A 20,361-nucleotide genomic window follows, 5' to 3' on the forward strand; every position below is an offset into this window, starting at 1 on the left:
TGTCGTGCTTCGAATTTGCAAAATAGAGTTTGAAATGACCAGAAGACGAGAGGGGTAGAAAAACCTGAATCAACCTGTACATATTCTGGTTCTGGTCAGTATTGAGTTCTTGTCCGTTTTTCATCCACACCACCGAGGGCTTGGGTATGCCACTGGCCTCACAAGCGAGGGTGGTCTGAACATTGACGGTAACCGTCACATTGGTCCGTCCGTCAAGAATCGAGGGAGCCACTGAAAGGTGACAACGTATCAAAACAGTTTGGTGATGGACACGGTTTAATGTCATGATTTGTTTGTGTTTTTTTTTTTCTTTCCCCGCACCATATACTTCAAGGTCAACTCTCTTGCGTTGCGTCCCGGCCGGGTTGGTGGCCATACACAAATAGCGACCGGTGTCGGTCACCTGTGCGGAGTGGATGTGTAACGAGCCATCATCCATAAATGTATGCCTGCACACAAAATAGGAGCAAATATTCATGGAGTGCTAGAAAATGCAAAAATTCGCTTTGGAGTTCATTTTTGTGTACCTGGGGTTATTTCCAGCCAATACGGCTCCATGTTTCCTCCAGGTGACCCGGGGTGCCGGCACACCGTCGACAATACACTCCAGCACAACTGGCTTATCCATAAGAACAGACACGGTCTGAGGGCCGTCTTTGATTGTCGGTACCACTGAAGAACACACATTGTTATGCTAACGTTCTCAATAGGCATCGACACCAAGAAATATATTTACTACCATTGACGTTCAAGTTAAACTCGCGTGTAGTCTTGCCAACGATGTTACTGGCCACGCACGTATACTGAGCCTTGTCACTCAGCTCAGCCATGTTGATCTGTAAGTAGCGGCCATCGGAGAGAACGCGCACACGTGCAGACACCTACGCGATGGAAAAAAAATCACCTGTCATCAAATGGGAAAAAAAAAAAACCTTTGTGTGATTTTCTCTACCTGCAATGGTTGACCATCTTTAAGCCATCTTAGAGTTGGAGGTGGAACTGCATCAGACTTGCATTCCAGAGTCACCTGTCTGTTCTGCAGCACGGACACATCCTGAGGAGTGCTCTCTCCCGCAATGTTAGGAGGAACTGGAACATTTCACAGCAAGGGTGAAGATAGAATTGCAATCAATATATTTCTGTTACTCACCGTGCACTCGCACTAAGAATTCTTTGTCATCATCGCCTGCTGGACTGTTGGCTAAGCAGTTGTATCTGCCAGTGTCCTCCAACTGAATTCACATTCAAACATACGTCTTAGGATATTAAATCCACGATGGACCACAAGTGGCACGGAATGGAATTTGCCACCTGCGCCGATGCGACGCGGAGCACTTTTCCTCCTTGAAGGAGTCGCAGGCTGTCAGTTTGCGGGATCGGACGTCCATCCTTCAGCCACGTCAAGGAGGGTGCAGGAATACCCGAGGCCTCACACTGAAGCTCCAGTACGTTATTAACCACCACGGAAACTTCGGTTGCGACATCAGATGCCTTGATTTGTGGAGGCTCTGAAAACAAACCACCCATCAGAACCACAAATCCAGTCATAGTTAAACAGCCTTCTATGATTGAACCTACCAAGAACTTTCAAATGAAAATGACGGCTCGCTTGACCAGCGGTGTTGCTGACAATACAAGTGTAATGTCCTGCGTCGCTGACTTGAGCCTGGAGGAACTGAATTGTTGTGTTTTGGTTGAGTAGTTTTAGTTGGGTGTCATATGAGAGAGGTTCCCCCTCTTTGAGCCAGCTGACAGACGGGGTTGGGCTTCCATCGGCTAAACACAACAGAGAAGCCAGGTTTCCTCCAACTACAGTCACCTCATCTGTGCTCCCTGCTCCATCCAGAAGTGGGGGGACTACGAGAGAGGGGGGGGAAAAATACAGGTGAAGTTCCCAACCTTTTTGTATCCACATAATTCCTGTCAAACGTCATCACACGTCAGACTCACCATTCACATGTAGGTTGTAATGTCTGTTGTCAACTCCTGCTCTATTTGATGCCACACAGGTGTAGGTGCCACCATCAGACACTTGGGTGCGTGTAATCCTGGTTGACACATCCCACATGTATGAATCATATCATTGGCTTGTCATCCTTTTTTTGAGTGCCTACCGGAGCAGCTGGCCAGCAGAGAGAAGGCGTATGTGTGAAGACACTGGAAGGGGGAGGCCATTTCTGAGCCAATTAAGCTGAGGCGGAGGAGATCCTGTCGCTACGCATTCCATGCTGACCGAGTTGCCCAGGACTGCCGTCAATTCTTCGACTTTTTCATCATTGGCCTCAATCGCGGGAGGCACTGAGGGAGTAAGAGAAGCTTCAGGTTATTACCGGGGGAAGCGAATACAGTGAAAACCATTCCTATTTGACCAACCATATATATTCAAATTGAATATCCGATCTTCTTCTCCGGCTTTGTTGGAGGCTACACAGGTGTACTTGCCACTGTCAGTGGTGTGAGTAGCAGTCACGGTGAGAATGCTGCCATCTGGACTGATCCTAAGCAACACCACAGCAAAATTGGTATGCAAAGCAGAGCAGAGCAGAGCAGAGCATTGCAAAGCTTTTTTCATGTACCTGAAGTCCTTATTCCCTGTATTGTTAATGACTCGTCCATCTTTTAACCATTGGATGGTTGGAATTGGCGATCCCTGGACATGGCATGCCAGCTGTATGCTTTCATTCAGCAGGACCCCAATCTCACTGGGTAACTCTGATCCAGAGATACTGGGGGGAACTTGAGAGAGTATTGTTGCTTTTAGTTCCAGTCACCCAATGTGCATTAGATGAGAAGATGTTCTTGTCTCCGCTTACCTTGGATGGTGAGGTGGTAGTTTTTCTGCGCTTTGCCTTGCACATTGGAGGCCAAGCAAGTATAAGTGCCACTGTCAGACAACTGTGAGCGTGCAATGTGAAACTTGCTGCCTCCAGAGAAGATGTGCATCTCCAAAGAAGCTGAGCTTTCTAAACAAATTACATTCATGAAATTGTCATTCTCTCAAAGGAATATAACCATGTCATTTCATCCACCACAATAAAAGAAGGTCCCGGCATATCTTCACCTATCGGTTGTCCGTTCTTCAACCAGGTGAGACTGGGAGGCGGGATCCCAGCAGCATCACAGGAAAAGGTGACTGGATTGCTGATGGTTTCTACAACCTTTTCCTCAGCAGGGCCGTCAATGTGAGGGGGAACTGCAATTGACAGCAAAAGAAATATTTACTTCAGAAATAAAAGAATGGAAGAATTGCATCATCCGCTAAAGCCGAATACCATAAATATTCAGATGGAGGTTCTTGTCCATCTGACCGGCAATGTTGGTTGCCTTGCACACATATTGTCCAGTATCAGACACCTGAAAATGAAATGAGATCGATTAGGAAAACGTACAAAATAAGATTCTAACTTATTTCTTATAAAGTCTCACTTGTGAGGCTCTGATCTGAAGCATTTGCCCTCCAGCCAGAATGCTCAAGTTGACAGACTCTGTCACCATCCTTCCATTCTTGTACCAGGTGATGACAGGAGGAGGAGCTGCATTGGATTCACACTCCAAAGTCACCGATTCCCCCGCAAGCACATTCACCACAACGGGAAAATCCCCATTATTGTCCCGGATACTGGGAGGAACTGAGGAGAACACAACTCTTCCATTTGATGATTTCTTTCTTCCACTCGCTTGACATGTAGGGAGGACTTACCAAACACTGTGAGGTAAATGTTCTTGTAAGTCTCTCCTGCTGCATTCATGGCAACACAAGTGTACTTCCCGCCGTCTGATACTTTGGCTTTCAAGATTTGTAAAGTACGACCACCTGCGGGCACAAATGAAGCTGCTAAACTAGTAACTCATTCTCCGTCCACGTGTCAATGACTTCACATACCCGGCATGACCAGTGCGTTGGCGTTGGCCTGAAGTGGCCCCCTGTCATTTAACCAAGTCAAGGTAGGAGGGGGGAAACCGATGGCTTCGCATGACAGGAACACAAAGTTGTTCACCACCACTGTCACGTTCTCATGGTTCAGGCCTAAAATTGTAGGAGGAACTGGAAGAAGAGCCATATGGACATAAAGTTGTGAGGGAAAACAAAACAAATCTAGAGTTGATGGTTTTCACGCCTTACCGTGCACATTGAGATTGAAGGATTTTTCAACACTTCCAGCCACATTGTCGGCCACACACACGTAGCGTCCCGTGTCAGACACTCGAGCTGCCAACAACTGACAGAGAAGGCACGCTTAGTAAGCATTGATCTTCAAATGAGATCAGTAACATTCACACAAATGCCACCTGAAGTGTTCTGCCATTGGACACAATTTGATGAGGTCCATCGAAGCTGATTGGCTGGTTGTCCTTCAACCAGGTGATCTTTGGGGCGGGGTTGCCATCCACATGGCATTCCAACAAGCTTGTTTTATTGACCAAGACCGTCACCTCCTCAGGTAAATCGTTGTGTAGCCCTCGTAGAGTGGGGGGCACTGATGTAACACACAAATACAGCGCAGTGAAGCAGAGGTTTCAAAATACTACGTTGGCTCCAACACCACACTCACATAATACTCGAACGTCATACTGAATGGAATCTTCTCCTGCTTCATTGACAGCCACACATGTGTACCTGCCCGAGTCCTCCGCCTGAGTTCTGGGGATCTGTAACACTCTTCCTCCTGACAGGAAAGGAAAGCACGGACACGTTAGCATGCACTCGCTGCTTCTTTCTTTCTGCTCTCTTACCTGGCATGATCAAAATGTTGTCATTGGAGTTCAGGGCCTGGCCATTTTTGAACCAGGTGAGCGTCGGCGGGGGGACGGCATTGGTCTCACAATATAGAGAGATGGGATTATTGAGAATCACATCACGGGCATCTACCCCAAAATCTGACGGGGACAGTGGATCACCACTTCCGGCGGGTCTGGTGAAACTGGGAGGAACTGAGAAAAAAGGTGAGGAACAGACAAACAAAAATGAACTGCAAATAGATTGTTCAAGTATTTCATTCATGGAATAGTTGGAGGGTTAATCTCAGCAATGATATCAACCCCAGGTCTCAGGCACATTATCATCATCATCATCAGTCAACCCAGTTCACCTTGTATATTTACATCAAAGTCCTTCTCGTCCTCTCCAGCTACATTAGTGGCTTTGCAAGTGTAACGGCCAGTGTGAGACATCTGAGCATGTCTGATCTGAACAATCCGACCATTAGCTGTAATGGACACGTGCTCATCTGCCCGCAGAATCTATGAAGGAGAAGAAGCATCAGCGAGAGGAAAGCCAGTTTTATTGACAGACGTGAAAGCAAAAAAATGAAAAGGAGACGGCGTACCTTTCCGTCCATGTACCACTGCAATGCTGGGCTAGGAAAGGCCTGCGCTGCGCACTCCAACGTTAGCGTTCCGTTGACCTTGATCTTGACTTCTTTAGGCGCTAGTCCATCACCCGGAATATCATTTTTATCGATTTGCGGGGGAACTGGGGTGAAAGCAGCATTTGGGGTATTTGAATGAAGAGGTGTGAGATAGCTTTAGTGGATGACACGCATGGCGTGAACTCACCGTATACTTTGACATCAAACAGCTTGAGTGTCTCTCCAGCCTCATTAGTGGCAACACAAGTATAACGTCCGGCATCCTCTTCTTTTGCGTTAAGAATCTGCAGGGTTCGCCCACCTGGGGAAGGAGAAACAATGATACATTACTGACATCAAATGTTATAGAGATTAGATTCATATACGTAACCTGGAAGAACTCTGGCATTAGGACCGGACTCAAACGAAAGGCCATCTTTGAGCCAAGTGATCAATGCAGGAGGGAACGACTGAACTTCGCACACCAGTGAGGTGGGGCTACTTAAGGTTACCGTCACCTCTTCGGCTGAACCGTCCGGTCCTGACCCAGCAATGGTGGGAGAAACTGAAGAGAATACGAGACAGTCAAATTATAAAACAATTTGTTTTCATCCTATGTATTTACCCAGGACATTGAGGTTGAAATGGCGACTGCGATCTCCTGCGTTGTTTGACGCAAGGCAGCTGTATCTGCCGGTGTCAGCCACTTGCACGCCGGAAATTACGAGGTAACGGCCGTGAGACATGACATGGTGGCGTTTGTCAGGCAGTAATCGTTTTCCATCCTTTAGCCATGTGATTTCTGGAATTGGGTTGCCTAAAAACAAAAAATAAACACAGACTTGAGTATTTTACAGAGCTTGGTGTGGCAAAAAGGTTCCAGGACTGGGAGGACAAAAGATATATATACCAGAGGCCTCACAGGTCAGCGTAACGTTGTGCCTTTCCTTCACTTTGGTGTCCGTGACACTTCCTTCTTCCGCGATACTTGGTGGAACTGGTTGCCATGAGGTACAAATGTATGAAAAGCTTATCAATGTCATCAGTAATCAATTTGAAGGCCGATTGGTTTACCAAGGATGTTGAGGTCAAAATGTTTCTTTTCTTCTCCAGCGCTGTTGGATGCGATGCAGGTGTACCTCCCGCCATCCTCGATGGCCGCATGCATTAGACGCAGGCTGCGCCCTCCTAGACCAGATTTAATTTGTCATTATTTTGCAATGATTACTTTGAACATTCAGCATAAAATGCCAGTGCAAGAGGTTGACCTGAAAGAACACGAACAAAACTGCTCCCTTTGATTGGTCGACCGTCCTTCAGCCAAGCGATGGCAGGAAGAGGAATGCCGGAGGCCTCGCAGCTCAGAGCCACAGGGTTCTTCACCACAACGCTGACATTTTCTGGGAATTGAACCTGGCCCACGATAGTGGGTGGGACTGGAAAAGGCAGGAATGTGGTCAAGTCAAACGAAGAGTGCAATTCGACTCAGGGTAACTACTTCCTACCGTGCACGCTGATGTCGTGCTCGCTGTCGGCCTGCCCCGCCACATTAACGGCGATACACGTGTAGCGTCCCGTGTCTGAAATCTTAGCATCTTGAATGTGAAGCAGCCGTCCCTCATTCAGAAGCTTAGCGCCACGCAGCCCTGTGACGGGGCGTCCGTCTTTCAGCCAGGTGAGCGCTGGCCGCGGCAGGCCGTCCGCCGCGCATTGTAACGTCACGTTGCCTCCTTTCGTCACAACCACGGCATCGGTGTCACCCTCGCCGTGTCTGATGGAAGGGCGGACTAAAGTGAGAAGAGCACATAAATTGGTATGTGCACTATGTTGATTTGAGATTAAATATTCATCTCTTTTTTTTTTTCTCATTTAGTGCCATTGACGGTTACAGACAGAGTTTGCAACAAATGAATTTGACTGGACTGAAGCCATAAAGAGCGTACAAACCGTAAACCTGCAAGCCGTACTCCTTGGATGTGCTGCCAGCCGCGCTGGAAGCCGTACAGACGTAGTTAGCTGCGTCCGCCCTCTCTGCATTGGAAATCTGCAGCTGACGACCTCCCGATAAAACCCTGAGCCGCTCATCGGACTGGAGCGCCACACCTGGTGCGCAAGAAAAGGTGAGAATCACATGACTTTTAGTACGGTAAAAGCATATAGCAGTTCTATTTACCATCCTTCCTCCAGCTTAGACTGGGAGGTGGTATGCCACTGGATTCGCACACCAATGTGATGAGATTTCCTTCAACCACTGTGAGTGGTGACACCTCTTGTGAGCCTCGAATACTTGGAGAAACTGTCGTGGAGGTAAATGAATTTCATTGACTTTGAAAGATCTTTGCTTTGAATGGGAAATGATTTGCATGGCAGAAAGTGAACATTTCCAAAACATCATGGAGACAAAGCACACAACTCACCCCACACATTCACATTATAGTTTTTCTCTGTCTTGCCAGCGATGTTGGTGGCTTCACAGGTATAGCGGCCTGAGTCCTGCACCTGAACACTGTCAAGCTAGCAATCAGAAGAATCAGCTCAATACCAACCTTGGCACTGCACGTTACATCATGAAAAGTGTCATTTATTTAATAATGAGGAGGTTTATTGAACCTTGAGCAAACTTTTATCTTCTGAGAGAGCCAGACCAGGTTTCCTGAACAGCGGGCGGCCATCTTTGCGCCACGACAGAGTGGGTGGGGGAATGGCATCGCTCAGGCAGTGCAGCTCCACAGGACTGCCGAGCATCACGGTGGCGTTCATCTCCTCCCCCTTGATGTTGGGCGGCACTGAGAAAGATATGGATATTTAAAAAAAAAAAAAAATCCCAATACAGATTAGATTAATAAATACCAACATTTTGCTCAAAGAAAGATAATGATGATGATGAAGACAGAAAATATCTCACATTGAATTCTATGATTAGTATAGCCAGTTTTTAAGTAGCCCGTGGAGACCTACACAAATATTTATTTATCTGAAGGTGTGATCTAACGCAATACCTGATTCTCTAATTTGGGCATCTGCTTTATGTCTCGGGCCAAGCCAGCAGCAATAACGTCAATCAACTAACGTTTGCGTATTTTCTTTTGACTAAACGCATTCACTATCATCAGCATACATATTCTGGCTCATATCCTGGTTCGGGGCAACTAAATGAAATAACCTTAAATACGTCGTCAGTCGGCAACTGCACTGGTACTTGTCATGACTGCTTGTTTGTTTAAACGTGTCCTGATTGATAAAATGACTGCGAGGCAATTTCCTCTGCATTATATGGAGAGACAGAGAGCAAGTCAGGACGCTGCTGAAGCATGGTAGCAATTACCGCAGCAAATCGGCCTTTATTTTGTCTTGATCTTTCAGAGGAAACGCACACTGTGTGGATGTTTGCATTGTGCATACATCCAGTGCCTGTTTCAACAGACATGGGAGAGACTTTGTGGTTCCCTGCCTGCCTGCCTGTAAACTGGGCGCTGCCAAAGTGACATCCGTTTCGATTGGGCTTGTATACGTCATCATGTTTCTGCTCCCTGCAGGAAGCTGACAATGTTTATTGAAAAGCTAAGCTTATTCTGGCCGCACTTGCGTGCATTTCAAGACCCCCGTGATCCGCCACCGGTGCGATCTGTCCGTCTGCTGGAAGACAAAGTGCAGTCTGATGTCGGTAGGAATTTGTCAGGAAAACAAAGAATGGAAGCTTGGAAAAGGAACAATGGAACACGCAGAGCTTTTGCTGCCTGCTGCTCTCGGCTTGCCAACACCTTTGAACATTTATCATTATCATCAATCATTTTTTGACTACTTTGCACATTTTATGGCACAAAAAAAGATCAGATCAGATTATTGTCAAATTCTTAAAGAGAAAAAGGATAAAGATTCTTAGACGCCACCACGTGGACCAAACTTTGATGGGCACTGTTCAGAAGTAACAAATGGTACCTCACCATAAACCCTCAGATCATAATCTCGCTGTTGCTCTCCTCCAGCGTTGACAGCGACACAGGTATAGCGGCCCATGTCACTCACCTGTGCACTGCTCAGAGACAGCACCTTGCCACCGGACAACACCTGAGGGACAGCCACGGTAAGCAAGTCTGATGCCGGGATAATAATTATATCATTACATTTATCACAAGATGATAAAAGTTCTGCAGAAATAACCTGTATTCCATGAGATACACTTGTCACTGGGCTTCCATCTTTGAGCCAGGTGAGACTCGGTAAGGGCACGCCAGTAGCCTCGCATTCCAGTCTGCCGGCCTCGTTCACTACTACTGTTACTGTGCCACCTCGGCTAGAGATGACTGGCGGCACTGCAAAAGAAATGTGAGAAAAATGCTTTCATTTGATTGACTGCACAAAGCCACAACAGCAGTCTTGACATTCTTACTGATAGAGGAATAAAACATCTGTTGTAATTGGCAAAGCAAATAAAAGACACTGACCAAACACCTGCAAGCTGTGGGATGTCTCTGCAACTCCAGCCAAGTTGACTGCTACACATCTGTAGAGCCCTGCGTCAGATAGCTGAGCTCTTTCGATCTCCAACACTTGGCCACCTTTCAGCAGAGTCACCCCGGCTGTACTTGTCAGAGGTCGGCCATCTTTGTACCACGTTATCGCTAGGACACCAAAGAGCTTGTGTCGATATCAGGTGCTGATGATATTTTGCGTCAACGTTATTTCTTGTATGAAAGGGTGCAATTTTAATATTTTTTGTTCTAGGTGAGTTTGAGGCAAAACCAGATAATTGGGCAAAACTAACCTTTGGCATCTTGTTTTCAAGAGCCGAATCGAAACCCGATATGTTTACATTTCTCATTTCGCTAACCCCGGTCGATCTGGAATGCAACATTAGCTCCAAACTACAAACACATCTCAAGAAAAGTCTTCAATTATGCTGGAATGTGCCTGCTTATCAGCACAGTGCACGCTACGGTACATGGAAAGAATGGCGGTGGGAATCAAGTCGCCTGTAGGGAGTCATCTGAGATAAATTTTCCGGTGATGCGTTCACGGAAAAGTCAAGGTCAGTTGAAAGTCTGCCTTTGAACTAGAGAAGAAGACAGGAAGACGTTTGTGAGTCTCACCAGGTAACGGGCTGCCTGTGGCCTTGCACTCGAGCTCAGTAGAGAAGCCTGACAAGATGGTCTGGTTGATGACTTCCCCAGAGGCTGAAATGGTGGGCGGCACTGCCAAACACACACACAAGCGTTCGATAGAAGCTCAATGTAACAGATGAAACAGGAGGTCTTGTTTCGTTACCGTGGACACTGAGCCGTAGGCTTTTTTGAGCTTCCCCCGCAGCATTTGTGGCCAGGCAGGTGTATTTCCCAGAATCCTCTTGTCTTGCCCTTGTGATCTTCAGCACTCTGCCTGCTGACTCCAGCTGTTGTGCAAAAGCCATGCACAGAAACACAACAAAGACGGCTCATTCAGTTCATGCTAAAGTGGATTTTTGTGGCTCTATATAAAGAAGTAAACAATGACTCTTTGTTACACTCAAATAATCAACGAAGCCACCTTAAACTGCTCGTGTGATGTATCGACGGGTCGACCATCTTTAAGCCAGGTAAGGGTAGGCGCCGGGATGCCACTGGAGATGCACTCCAGATTGATCGCTTTGTGCAGAACGACCGCACGCTCAGCGCTACCGGTGGACCGAATCGATGGAGGAACTGGAATAGTTCAGAGAGTAGACTCATTGTCTATTTTGCAGAACAGGAGAATAGGCAAAGTAGCAGAAAATAGAAATATTCACCCAAACATTTCCCGCAGCTTGCATTTAGAGAGGACATTTTAGTATTACAATACGTATGCACAACGGATACAAATGTTTCTTTCTACTCTTACCTTGCACAAGCACATTGAAGTCCTTCTCGTGGTCTCCTCCTTCATTGGAGGCCACACATTGAAAGCGACCCGTGTCGGAGACCTGAGCGCGGGGGATAATCAGTCGCCATCCGCTGGCCGCAAGTCGCACCCCATCTCCAGGTCTGACGACTTGCCCGTCTTTATACCACCTGAGGATGGCCAAGGTCAAATTGACTGTCTTCATTCTGAAGTTAAAATAAATCTTACCTTATGGTAGGTGCCGGCGTCCCGGTGGCGTGGCAGTCCAGCTCCAGAGGGTTGTGTATTATGACACTGCTGTCAGTCATCTCATCTCCTCCATCAATTATGGGCGGCACTAAGGCGAAGAATCATTTTATAGATACTCTGGTATTTGGAATGGGAATTTGAAATTTGCGCGTACCCAAAACGATGACGTCATACGCGACTTCTGTCTCCCCAGCAATGCTCGTTGCCACGCAAACGTAGCGTCCCGAGTCCGACACCGTGGCTGACAGAATTTCTATTTTCCTCCCTTGGTCGAGGACTCTGAGATTGTCTCCATGCTGGACTGGAACTCCGTCTCTCAGCCAGGTAAGGGAAGGGGGAGGGTAGCCACCAGCTTCACACTCCAGGATGAGAGGCTTACTAAGGACCACCTTTCTTTCAGAAGATCCACTCTGTCCCCCTGCTATGGAAGGAGGCACTGTGGGTAGAGGAGAAAGAATGAGAGGCTACAGAGAACAACTCAGATGACCTGATATTATATTTCCACTCCAGCCTCACCAAACCAAAGTATCACTTTAAATGTCACTCAAAATATGCTTTGTCAACAGTTGAAGTAAAATATTGATTTCTTACAGTAGACATCAAGCTCAAAGCTCTTTTCAGCAGTCCCTGCCACGTTGGTCACTTTGCAGGTGTACCGGCCGGCATCTGACGCCTGCGCCCGAGGGATCTTCAGGTAACGACCCTGCTCCACGTACTGTGACTGGCGGCTCGACAGAAGGGCCTCTCCTTTTCGGTACCAGGTGACGACGGGGAGTGGTACTCCCCGCGCTTCGCACTCAAGCGTAACTACTGTGTCCAGCAGGGCGCTAACTTCTGTTGTTTGGTTACCGCCTCGGATGGATGGGGGAACTTGGAACACACAAAATGACATTTGACTTTCTAGTGTCTCTTTCCTTTGCCGTTGAGTAACATTCCCGATATTTTGGCCTGCCATCTGATAAAAAGGGATTGCCTTTACCATACACTTTGAGATTGAAGTCCTTGGACTGTTTGCCAGCCGTGTTCATGACACTACATTGATACCTGGCCTGGTCTCCAAGACGGGCACTCTTAATTCTTAAAACTTGACCATGGTCGAGGACCTCCAAGTTTGGATCCCCAAGAAAAACCACCCTAGAAACATGACAGAGCATAAGTGAAAGGGACTGATTGAAGAAGGACTGATTATTATTATTATTATTGGCTACTAACTTTCTGTCCTTGTACCACTGGATTGTGGGAAACGGCACGCCTTTCACCTTGCACTCCAATCTGATCTCTTGTTTGAGAGTTCCAGACAGATCCTGAGGAGAGTCGGACCCTGAAATGCTGGGCGGGACTGTGACACAGAGGAAATGTGCTTAATGAATCGGCCGTTCCTCCCATCGTGCATCATAAATCCTGTCTGGGACAATCAAATGGACTGACACTTTCGGATGGAAAACCATTCAGAAGAACACAAAGTTGAAGTAGGCGGAGAGAGACAAAAAGTCCACACAGGAATGCACAAGCCTAGATCTCCTATCGTGTCCCTTTTTACTCACCCAATACATTGACAAAGAAGTCTTTTTCTGTGCTGCCAGCAATGTTGATGGCTTTACAGGTGTAGCTGCCCGCTTCTGCTGTGGACGCCTTCAGCAGTTTGAGGCTTTTGCCCTTATCCACAATCTGGATACTGTTACTGGCCTCTACCTATTGAACAACATTAGGATGATTAAAAAAATACATTTGTCAGTGAACTGAAGGAATGCTCATAAAAGTCTGCTTCTAGTAAAAACCAAGACAACCTCTTGAAATATGACAGCTGAGTTTGTTCAGGTTTCGTTTACTTACGAGAATTCCATCTTTGTACCAAGTGATAACTGGGGTGGGGCTTCCTGTTATATCACAAACCAAACTGGTGGGCTGGCTCTGAACCACGGAACGGTTTCCTGAAGCGTCACTGTCTCGAAATGTTGGGGGAACTGCAAAGCAATTGATTTGATTACAATAAGAGAGATGCCCTTTTAGTAGTATTGTGAACATGAATCGTCACCATTGACTTTGAGCTGGTACTTCTTCTCTGTCGAGCCGGCATCATTAGCGGCAGCGCAGACATACTCTCCGTCGTCCAGCGGTGATAAAGATGCGAGAATCAACAGAGTGCCATCCTCCAGGATAGACACGCCGGGCTCATTGCCGGTCAGCTCCTGGCCGTTACGTAGCCATCGAATCACTGGCTTGGGAAGGCCTGCGTCAACAACAACAACAAAAATTTGCATAGTGGATGAGCAGTAAATTATGAGTCATGTACCTTTGGCCGGGCAGGGGAAGGCGATTCTTTGGTTTGCAACTCTCTCCTGTAAGGGACTATTGAATGGGGGCTCCAAGATTTCAACCACCGGGGGAACTGAAAATACACACCGCAACAAAAAGATGAATCAATGAGCGACTCTTACGACATGAGCAGAGTGTGAGATGGCCTTGAACATGGAATTACCAAACAAACAATAACTGGCACTCGTGACTACACTTTGAAAAGCAATATCCTCCGAATATTTGAAAGTCACCTTGGATTAGTAGTTGAATTTGAGCTTCATCACTGCCTGCAATGTTGACTGCTGTACAGGTGTAAGTTCCTTCATCGTCCAGGCCCACTGGGTCCAAAGTGAGAGTGCCATCAGGTGACATAGGATATGTCCGGCCAGCTTTTGTCCAGGAAAGGGCGGGCTTCGGTACACCTTGGGCTATGCACAGAAGTTCCACAAGATGACCCATCTGGACTTTCATGACCTTGGGACCAGCCTGGATACTCGGGGGCACTGATGGGGAGAGGTTAACAACGTCATAAATTTTATTTGCTCGTACTGTAGTTGAATGTTAAGGCAAATTTACCCAGAACACTCAATTCTATGGATTGAGTTAGGTTGCCAGCAATATTGGAGGCAAGACATACATAGAGGCCACTGTCTGACAATTTGGTCTCAAAGATTTTCAGTGACCCTGAGGGGAGCTGATGGTGCCTGGAAGAAGCACATTAAAAGCTAGTTGATTTCTTAAATAAAGTGCAATTGAATGGCAATGACAATTCATATTTTCTATCTTAGGCTGTCCCAATAGACACAGAAGTTTGGGACAGTTGAAATATTTTCCAAAATGAGCCTTTCACCTTGGGGAGTAAGGAGAGATGAGCTGCCTCCCTTTGGCCCAGCTAATGGAGGGTGGAGGGACACTCTGGACTTCACAGAGTAAAATTGCATCCTTGCCCTCAATCACCGACATCCTTGTTGGGTCAGAGGAGCCTCTGGCACCAGCAGCATTGGACCTCGGGCGAACTGGAAATGCAAAGGATGAATGGGAAATGGTGGCAAGAAATCAAATAATGCTAATTCTCTCAATTGGTTCTTGACTCTCCTGAGATGTACACGCGTTGAAAAGCAAATCTGCGATTCTATAGTATGTATTTACATACGTATAGCTGCATCGTTCTAATGACTCCATAAATCCCACATCTTATGAGGCATTCCGAGAAGACATTTAATAGAATGATTTAAAACATATCATTGTCTTTAGCACTTGGGGTTTCCCAAAATGGAAGAAATCTAGGCTCTCTTTTTGCATATGCATTACCATAAACGGTAAGCTGAACTTTTCTTGAGGTGTGACCGGCAGCATTGGCAGCTGTGCAGAGGAACTCTCCCGTCTCATTTCCAGAGGGTGAGGCAATGAGCAAGCTACCGTCAGAGTCCAAGGAGAAGGCTGGACCACCCAAGTTCACGAGCTCTCCACCCTTCAAAACAGATCGCAAAGGGTGAATGGAAGCGCCACAACACAAATGTTATGAGTAGTTAGGCAGTAGCATCTAACCCAACGCATAAAAGCACATGTCAGCGTGGCGCCGAGCGTACAAGCCAGTTCACACAGGTAGTTAGATGGAGGACAAACATGTGGCCTCACACAGACACGCACGGAATATTGAAATTCCAGAGTCCATTTACAATGTAACTTGATTTCCAGGCATGTGACACGAAACAACACACACACAAAAGCATATTAGTGGAACCTAGACAAAGCTCATCACATATAACAAGAAAATCAAAAAGTATTACACCCTAAGAGGTGTGCCTGTGTGACATATGATTCCAATTGGGAAATGATGTGTCATAAAATGCTTCTGCTTGTGTATTCATGTTTTGAAAATGATTTCACGCGACTGTCGTCATGCCATGATCATGACTGAGTGTGCACACAGCCCAGCAAAGTCATATTCCAAGTCATTCGCTTGCCTCTGATTATTTTCTCTTTAAGAATATGAGAAAATAACATCATCTACAGACCTTGGACCAGGTGATCTGAGGCGTCGGTATCCCACTGGCACGGCAGGGTAGAGCGATGGGCGTCCCCTCGATAGTGCTGAAGACTTGAGGGCCATGCTGAATGGATGGAATCACTAATAGCCAGAACAAAGTCGGAAAGTCATTGCAAAAATGCGGTGGATAAACTATTTCAACATTAGCGGGTTGTCTTGCATCTCAGAAGCATCTGGAGAATGTCTTCCTCTCCCTGAAGACATACTATTGGCCAAGCTAATGCATTTTCCTTTTCTCTTCGGCTTGTTGCTATGCCATAAAGGCAACCTTTATTTTTCTCCACTCACAGACCACCCTAAAAAAAATGCAATCTAGAAAATGCATTTTTGTGTCGTTCTTTTTTTAATCTCGTATATCTACCGTGGACGTTGACAGTGGTGGTGTGGTTGGTGGCTCCAACGAGGCTCTCGGCCAAGCAAGTGTAGTCGCCGGCATCGTTGAGCTGAACTCGCTCAATGTGCAGACTGCCGTCCCTCCGCACGCTCACGTACTCATCTGAAGTCACCTGAAAAATGGCAGCTTTATTAAACTTCTGTTGAACTTTTATTTAGCGAGGTTTTGCTGTACTCACAAAGCCGTAGTTATGGAGCCATTGTCTCTCGGGCAGCGGATTGCCAGCCAATAGAACGCAGGGTAAAGTCACCTGCTGGTCCTTAATCACACTGATCACACTTGGGCTCATTGCAATGACAGGTGGCGCTGCAGATGACATTAAAGCACTTGGTCAGAAAAAATGTTTCTTCCATTCATTAGTAAAGCATTTTTGCACACGTCAACACCTCTAGAAACCACCCAATGATTGCTTGCTGTGCAATATAAACATGATGTGCATTTTCCACATCTAGTTTGGACACTCACCCTTTGTTTGTAAACAGTTTGTGAACTTGCTGGAATTACCGACATTTCTGGAAATCTCATCTTCATTTGAGTCACAACAATAGAAAAACAATTTTCTAATAGCACACACACCATTTTCCCCCCCATATTTTTTGCCAAAAACAACCTTTAAAAATCACAGTGCATTTTTTGGACATTTTGTGAACTTTTGGCTTTAATGAGCAGTCCAGGCTCCTTTGGGAGCAATGACCTCAACCAAACGTTCCTGCAGTTGCACATCAAACATTTCCAATTGTCAGGAGGAATTTTGCACCACAAAACTATTTGACTTCACATCCCAACACATAGTTTAAACACACTTGATCTATTTGGAAATTGTATATGATCACATTAACAGCAATGATGTCATCTGTGAAATTTAGATATACAAAAGGGTGTGGACAGAAGATGAGTCCTTGTATCTGGGATGCACAGGTATGCCTGTGTTTGTGTTTATACGTGTGAATGTAACAATGTACCTTTTGACCTGTGACCTACATATAGAATGTTTTCACAGCAGAACCACAGCCAAACGGAAACACTAATGAAGTAGCGCATGAAAGCGACACATGAACAATTGTGGCATTCATTTTGTTGCTGTTCTTTTTTCTTTTAGTCATTAACAATGAATGACATAGAACAAAAGTTACAGTATGAACATATTTCATATGGAATCTTGGACTTACCCAGTCCCGTCACAGTGACGCTGGCTTGGCTTTGGATCTTACCAAAATGGTTTGATGCCTCGCAGACATATTGGGCCTCATCCTCAACCCACAGGTCTGACAAGACAAAGAAACCGTATGTAAGCTCCAAATAATATGCTTCACATTAAATCAGTAAACTCACTAGCGATATGAAGACCTCTCTTGTCCTGAGTAATGATGCTATGTCCGCGGTACTTCTTGAAAAGAGGCAAAGCGTCCAGTCTCCTCCAGGTGACTTGAGGAGCTGGATAGCCTCGGGCTTGGCACGGCAGTGTCACGTTGGAACCGATGTCCGCCGCCGTGTTTAATGGCTCCTGGGTGAACTTTGGTGCATCTGTAATAAAGTTGAAGGTCATTAAATGTCATCTGCGCATAATATGAGCTGCATGCAACCATGAAGTAAAAATTGAAGACACATCAAAGAGCGACTGATGCGTCACTTATACGCAATAATGCCCTTATTTGTGCATTTGTGTGCAAAAAAATACCAGTCAATTATCTGTCTATGAAAGCTTACAGTGAACCACACAGCTAATTAAAATCATCACCAAAATGTCTCATTGACTGCCAGGACAGAAAGACCTTTGCTTTCTGCAGCCACCCATAAGTTGTGGGTGACACGTCACACATTGCGTGCCGTCCCGACATCCAAATCATATAAAATAAGTGGAGCTTTTATTTTGAAAGTTGTGCTTGGTTTCAAGACTGAGATTGTTGAAGAAAGACATTTAGCGTTCTGGAAATATCAACAATAGAGTGGGCTGGTTGCAAGATCTGCATTCCTATTACTGTGACTTGTGGCTTGAACAAAGGAGATAATGCAGTACATACCTCCCACATCAAGAGCAACCTTTCCCGTCGAAGTACCCGCAGTGTTGCTAGCCACACAAGTGTAGTCTCCGGCATCAACTTCCTTAGTATTCTCGATGGTCATAGTCCCTGCCAGTGCATCAATGTCCAGCGAAGATGTCGAATGCAATCGGAAATCACCTGGACAACACAAGCCATTGATTAGCTTTACTTCCTGCCAAAAATACTGTGCTCTTTGTCGTTACCTTTGTACCACCAGATCTCCGGCCGAGGAATTCCAGATGCAGAACATGCCATCACGGTGGTTTCTCCAATACCACTGAGAATCTCCTCAACAGCCACCGTCACCACAGGAGATTCTGCGGACGACAAAGCAGTTAAGGAAGTTCTGGACATTTTTATTGCAAAAATCCCATATGTGTTTCTTCAGTAAAACTGTGTGCATTAATCACCGATGTAAGCGAGGATCGAAACCAAGGAATCACTTCCCGCTTGGTTACTGGCCAAGCAGCCGTAGACGCCTTCATCCATCTTCTCCATGTTTCTTATCGATAGTGTGCCATCGCCGGTCATTCTGTGTCTGAAAAATATATATTTATAGCTTAATAGAGCGCTAATGAAATATCAGGGCTTTTCAAAAGAGTATTGAAGCAAACCTGCTTGATGCCATGATAAACATGCCATTGTGCGTCCAGGCCAAGTGAGGTGGCGGGTAGCCGCTGGCCGAGCATCTGATCTTCACTTCTTCTCCTGTTGTAAACGTGTGGTTGCGAGGCGCCACTGAGACACGAGGCGTTTCTAAAAGAAAAAACGACATTCTGGATTGATAGAATAAAGCAAACTAGTCCAAAAATAATCAGGCTGTTTCTAGTTCAGGCACTCATGAATTAAATCAAATCTTCAGAGATGAGCCAATTGATTGATGACGTGTCCGTCATCCCTTTCAGGGTGTGTTCCACTCTGGCTGCCAAATTCAGTCATTGAACATTGCTTGTAGAAACGTCAGCGTAGGAAACTGTGCTTCCAATTTCAGTCACAATTTTTTTTCTTTCTCAAAGACAAACTGCACTAACATTATGTCTGTGTGCACTTTTGTCAACTTAATGTGAACCTACTGTCACATCAACTCCATTCTGTTGTGGGTCATCAGACGTGACCCTCTTCAAAGGCAGGCAAATGACTAGGATAGCAAAGACCAAGGCATAATTACAACCCCCCAGGGCTTGCTAACAGCTGTTTGACAGAGTGAGAGGGAGGGAGGGAGGAAGGGACGGAGGGACGGAGGGACGGAGGGAGGGAGAGAGATCAAGCACACACACAAAATAGGTCACGACCGATGGATGGATGGATGGATGGATGGATGGATGGATGGATGGATGGATGGATCCATCCATCCACTGGAGAAGGAGGAATTTCTGTCATTGGATACAGCCTGGGAATGAACTTCTCGGTTGTCTGACAAAGTAAACACGGTGTGCCGAGGGTGCTCGTCGGAACAGATTGTTTCTCTTTCTTGTTCTTTCTCTGCCTCCTGAGTCTGGGATTATCTGCTACTGGCAGATCTAATGGCTGTGCTGCATTAACATTTCCTGGCATGCACTGAGGTGCCACTGATACTTTTCTATCATTAGTGCTACAAGCAGCTCCTGATTCTTGGAATGTGAAGAGCAGAACTCTCTAGGAATGTCAACTCCTTACTTTGGAGCCACCAAGGGAGGCATAAATATTTCCCCTGTCTAATAAAGCATCAGCGTGAATTATAGTGAGCCAAAGAGGGAAGGAAGTAGGGCAGGTGTAGTCGTGATAGAAAGGAGGTTGGACGCATTCATTTTTGTCTCCATTTTGACAAAAACCGTAAAAAGACACGGAAAGAGAGTCGTTACCTTGCACAATGAGGTTGACCCGCTTTGCCGTCATCCCTCCTTCATTTACAGCGATACACTCATACCAGCCTGAGTGATGGGGCGTGACGGAAGATACTTGAAGTGAAAGGTTAGTCAAGACGCGTATACCAGGGTCCAGACGGGCATCGAGACCCTCTTTCAACCAAGTCAGGTTGAAGCTGACTGTGCTGACAACATGGCAGGTGAGGATAGCTCGGGATCCGGGAGAACTCGTCACATTGCCTTCAACTGTGATGGTAGGAGGTGGCTCTGCAGAAGGACCAGG

The 20,361-nt window shown here is 46.2% G+C and overlaps 1 protein-coding gene across 3 annotated transcripts in view; it reads right to left on the reverse strand.

Moving 5' to 3' along the window:
* Positions 1 to 20,361, reverse strand: part of hmcn1 (hemicentin 1) — a 39,450-nt gene that overhangs the window by 9,603 nt on the left and 9,486 nt on the right. For all 3 annotated transcript variants that reach the window (XM_085928005.1, XM_085928004.1, XM_085928007.1), the window contains exons 11-75: positions 20,076 to 20,345; positions 18,849 to 18,990; positions 18,645 to 18,772; positions 18,438 to 18,551; positions 18,214 to 18,372; positions 17,525 to 17,716; positions 17,362 to 17,457; positions 16,371 to 16,498; positions 16,160 to 16,304; positions 15,767 to 15,879; positions 15,060 to 15,219; positions 14,599 to 14,764; positions 14,325 to 14,452; positions 14,000 to 14,251; positions 13,744 to 13,839; positions 13,486 to 13,680; positions 13,284 to 13,414; positions 12,995 to 13,142; positions 12,663 to 12,789; positions 12,430 to 12,584; positions 12,042 to 12,320; positions 11,605 to 11,886; positions 11,430 to 11,538; positions 11,202 to 11,371; positions 10,872 to 11,026; positions 10,614 to 10,737; positions 10,439 to 10,540; positions 9,794 to 9,970; positions 9,510 to 9,661; positions 9,293 to 9,416; positions 7,959 to 8,134; positions 7,766 to 7,862; positions 7,522 to 7,644; positions 7,296 to 7,451; positions 6,854 to 7,135; positions 6,617 to 6,784; positions 6,423 to 6,536; positions 6,259 to 6,345; positions 5,974 to 6,165; positions 5,740 to 5,913; positions 5,557 to 5,670; positions 5,328 to 5,473; positions 5,091 to 5,241; positions 4,735 to 4,932; positions 4,554 to 4,667; positions 4,291 to 4,478; positions 4,124 to 4,220; positions 3,884 to 4,045; positions 3,701 to 3,814; positions 3,427 to 3,629; positions 3,273 to 3,354; positions 3,062 to 3,193; positions 2,814 to 2,963; positions 2,577 to 2,736; positions 2,374 to 2,498; positions 2,115 to 2,298; positions 1,951 to 2,048; positions 1,579 to 1,857; positions 1,312 to 1,508; positions 1,151 to 1,232; positions 953 to 1,089; positions 740 to 881; positions 528 to 672; positions 322 to 449; positions 75 to 231 (exon numbers count right to left, since the gene is read on the reverse strand). In XM_085928005.1, coding sequence (XP_085784131.1) covers positions 75 to 231; positions 322 to 449; positions 528 to 672; positions 740 to 881; positions 953 to 1,089; positions 1,151 to 1,232; positions 1,312 to 1,508; positions 1,579 to 1,857; positions 1,951 to 2,048; positions 2,115 to 2,298; positions 2,374 to 2,498; positions 2,577 to 2,736; positions 2,814 to 2,963; positions 3,062 to 3,193; positions 3,273 to 3,354; positions 3,427 to 3,629; positions 3,701 to 3,814; positions 3,884 to 4,045; positions 4,124 to 4,220; positions 4,291 to 4,478; positions 4,554 to 4,667; positions 4,735 to 4,932; positions 5,091 to 5,241; positions 5,328 to 5,473; positions 5,557 to 5,670; positions 5,740 to 5,913; positions 5,974 to 6,165; positions 6,259 to 6,345; positions 6,423 to 6,536; positions 6,617 to 6,784; positions 6,854 to 7,135; positions 7,296 to 7,451; positions 7,522 to 7,644; positions 7,766 to 7,862; positions 7,959 to 8,134; positions 9,293 to 9,416; positions 9,510 to 9,661; positions 9,794 to 9,970; positions 10,439 to 10,540; positions 10,614 to 10,737; positions 10,872 to 11,026; positions 11,202 to 11,371; positions 11,430 to 11,538; positions 11,605 to 11,886; positions 12,042 to 12,320; positions 12,430 to 12,584; positions 12,663 to 12,789; positions 12,995 to 13,142; positions 13,284 to 13,414; positions 13,486 to 13,680; positions 13,744 to 13,839; positions 14,000 to 14,251; positions 14,325 to 14,452; positions 14,599 to 14,764; positions 15,060 to 15,219; positions 15,767 to 15,879; positions 16,160 to 16,304; positions 16,371 to 16,498; positions 17,362 to 17,457; positions 17,525 to 17,716; positions 18,214 to 18,372; positions 18,438 to 18,551; positions 18,645 to 18,772; positions 18,849 to 18,990; positions 20,076 to 20,345 — 9,973 coding nt within the window. The remainder of the gene's footprint in view (positions 1 to 74; positions 232 to 321; positions 450 to 527; positions 673 to 739; positions 882 to 952; positions 1,090 to 1,150; positions 1,233 to 1,311; positions 1,509 to 1,578; positions 1,858 to 1,950; positions 2,049 to 2,114; positions 2,299 to 2,373; positions 2,499 to 2,576; positions 2,737 to 2,813; positions 2,964 to 3,061; positions 3,194 to 3,272; positions 3,355 to 3,426; positions 3,630 to 3,700; positions 3,815 to 3,883; positions 4,046 to 4,123; positions 4,221 to 4,290; positions 4,479 to 4,553; positions 4,668 to 4,734; positions 4,933 to 5,090; positions 5,242 to 5,327; positions 5,474 to 5,556; positions 5,671 to 5,739; positions 5,914 to 5,973; positions 6,166 to 6,258; positions 6,346 to 6,422; positions 6,537 to 6,616; positions 6,785 to 6,853; positions 7,136 to 7,295; positions 7,452 to 7,521; positions 7,645 to 7,765; positions 7,863 to 7,958; positions 8,135 to 9,292; positions 9,417 to 9,509; positions 9,662 to 9,793; positions 9,971 to 10,438; positions 10,541 to 10,613; positions 10,738 to 10,871; positions 11,027 to 11,201; positions 11,372 to 11,429; positions 11,539 to 11,604; positions 11,887 to 12,041; positions 12,321 to 12,429; positions 12,585 to 12,662; positions 12,790 to 12,994; positions 13,143 to 13,283; positions 13,415 to 13,485; positions 13,681 to 13,743; positions 13,840 to 13,999; positions 14,252 to 14,324; positions 14,453 to 14,598; positions 14,765 to 15,059; positions 15,220 to 15,766; positions 15,880 to 16,159; positions 16,305 to 16,370; positions 16,499 to 17,361; positions 17,458 to 17,524; positions 17,717 to 18,213; positions 18,373 to 18,437; positions 18,552 to 18,644; positions 18,773 to 18,848; positions 18,991 to 20,075; positions 20,346 to 20,361) is intronic.

Source organism: Syngnathus leptorhynchus, chromosome 13 (genome assembly GCF_054491065.1).
Source record: "Syngnathus leptorhynchus isolate UIUO chromosome 13, UIUO_Slep, whole genome shotgun sequence".
In the NCBI taxonomy this organism is placed as follows: domain Eukaryota; kingdom Metazoa; phylum Chordata; class Actinopteri; order Syngnathiformes; family Syngnathidae; genus Syngnathus; species Syngnathus leptorhynchus.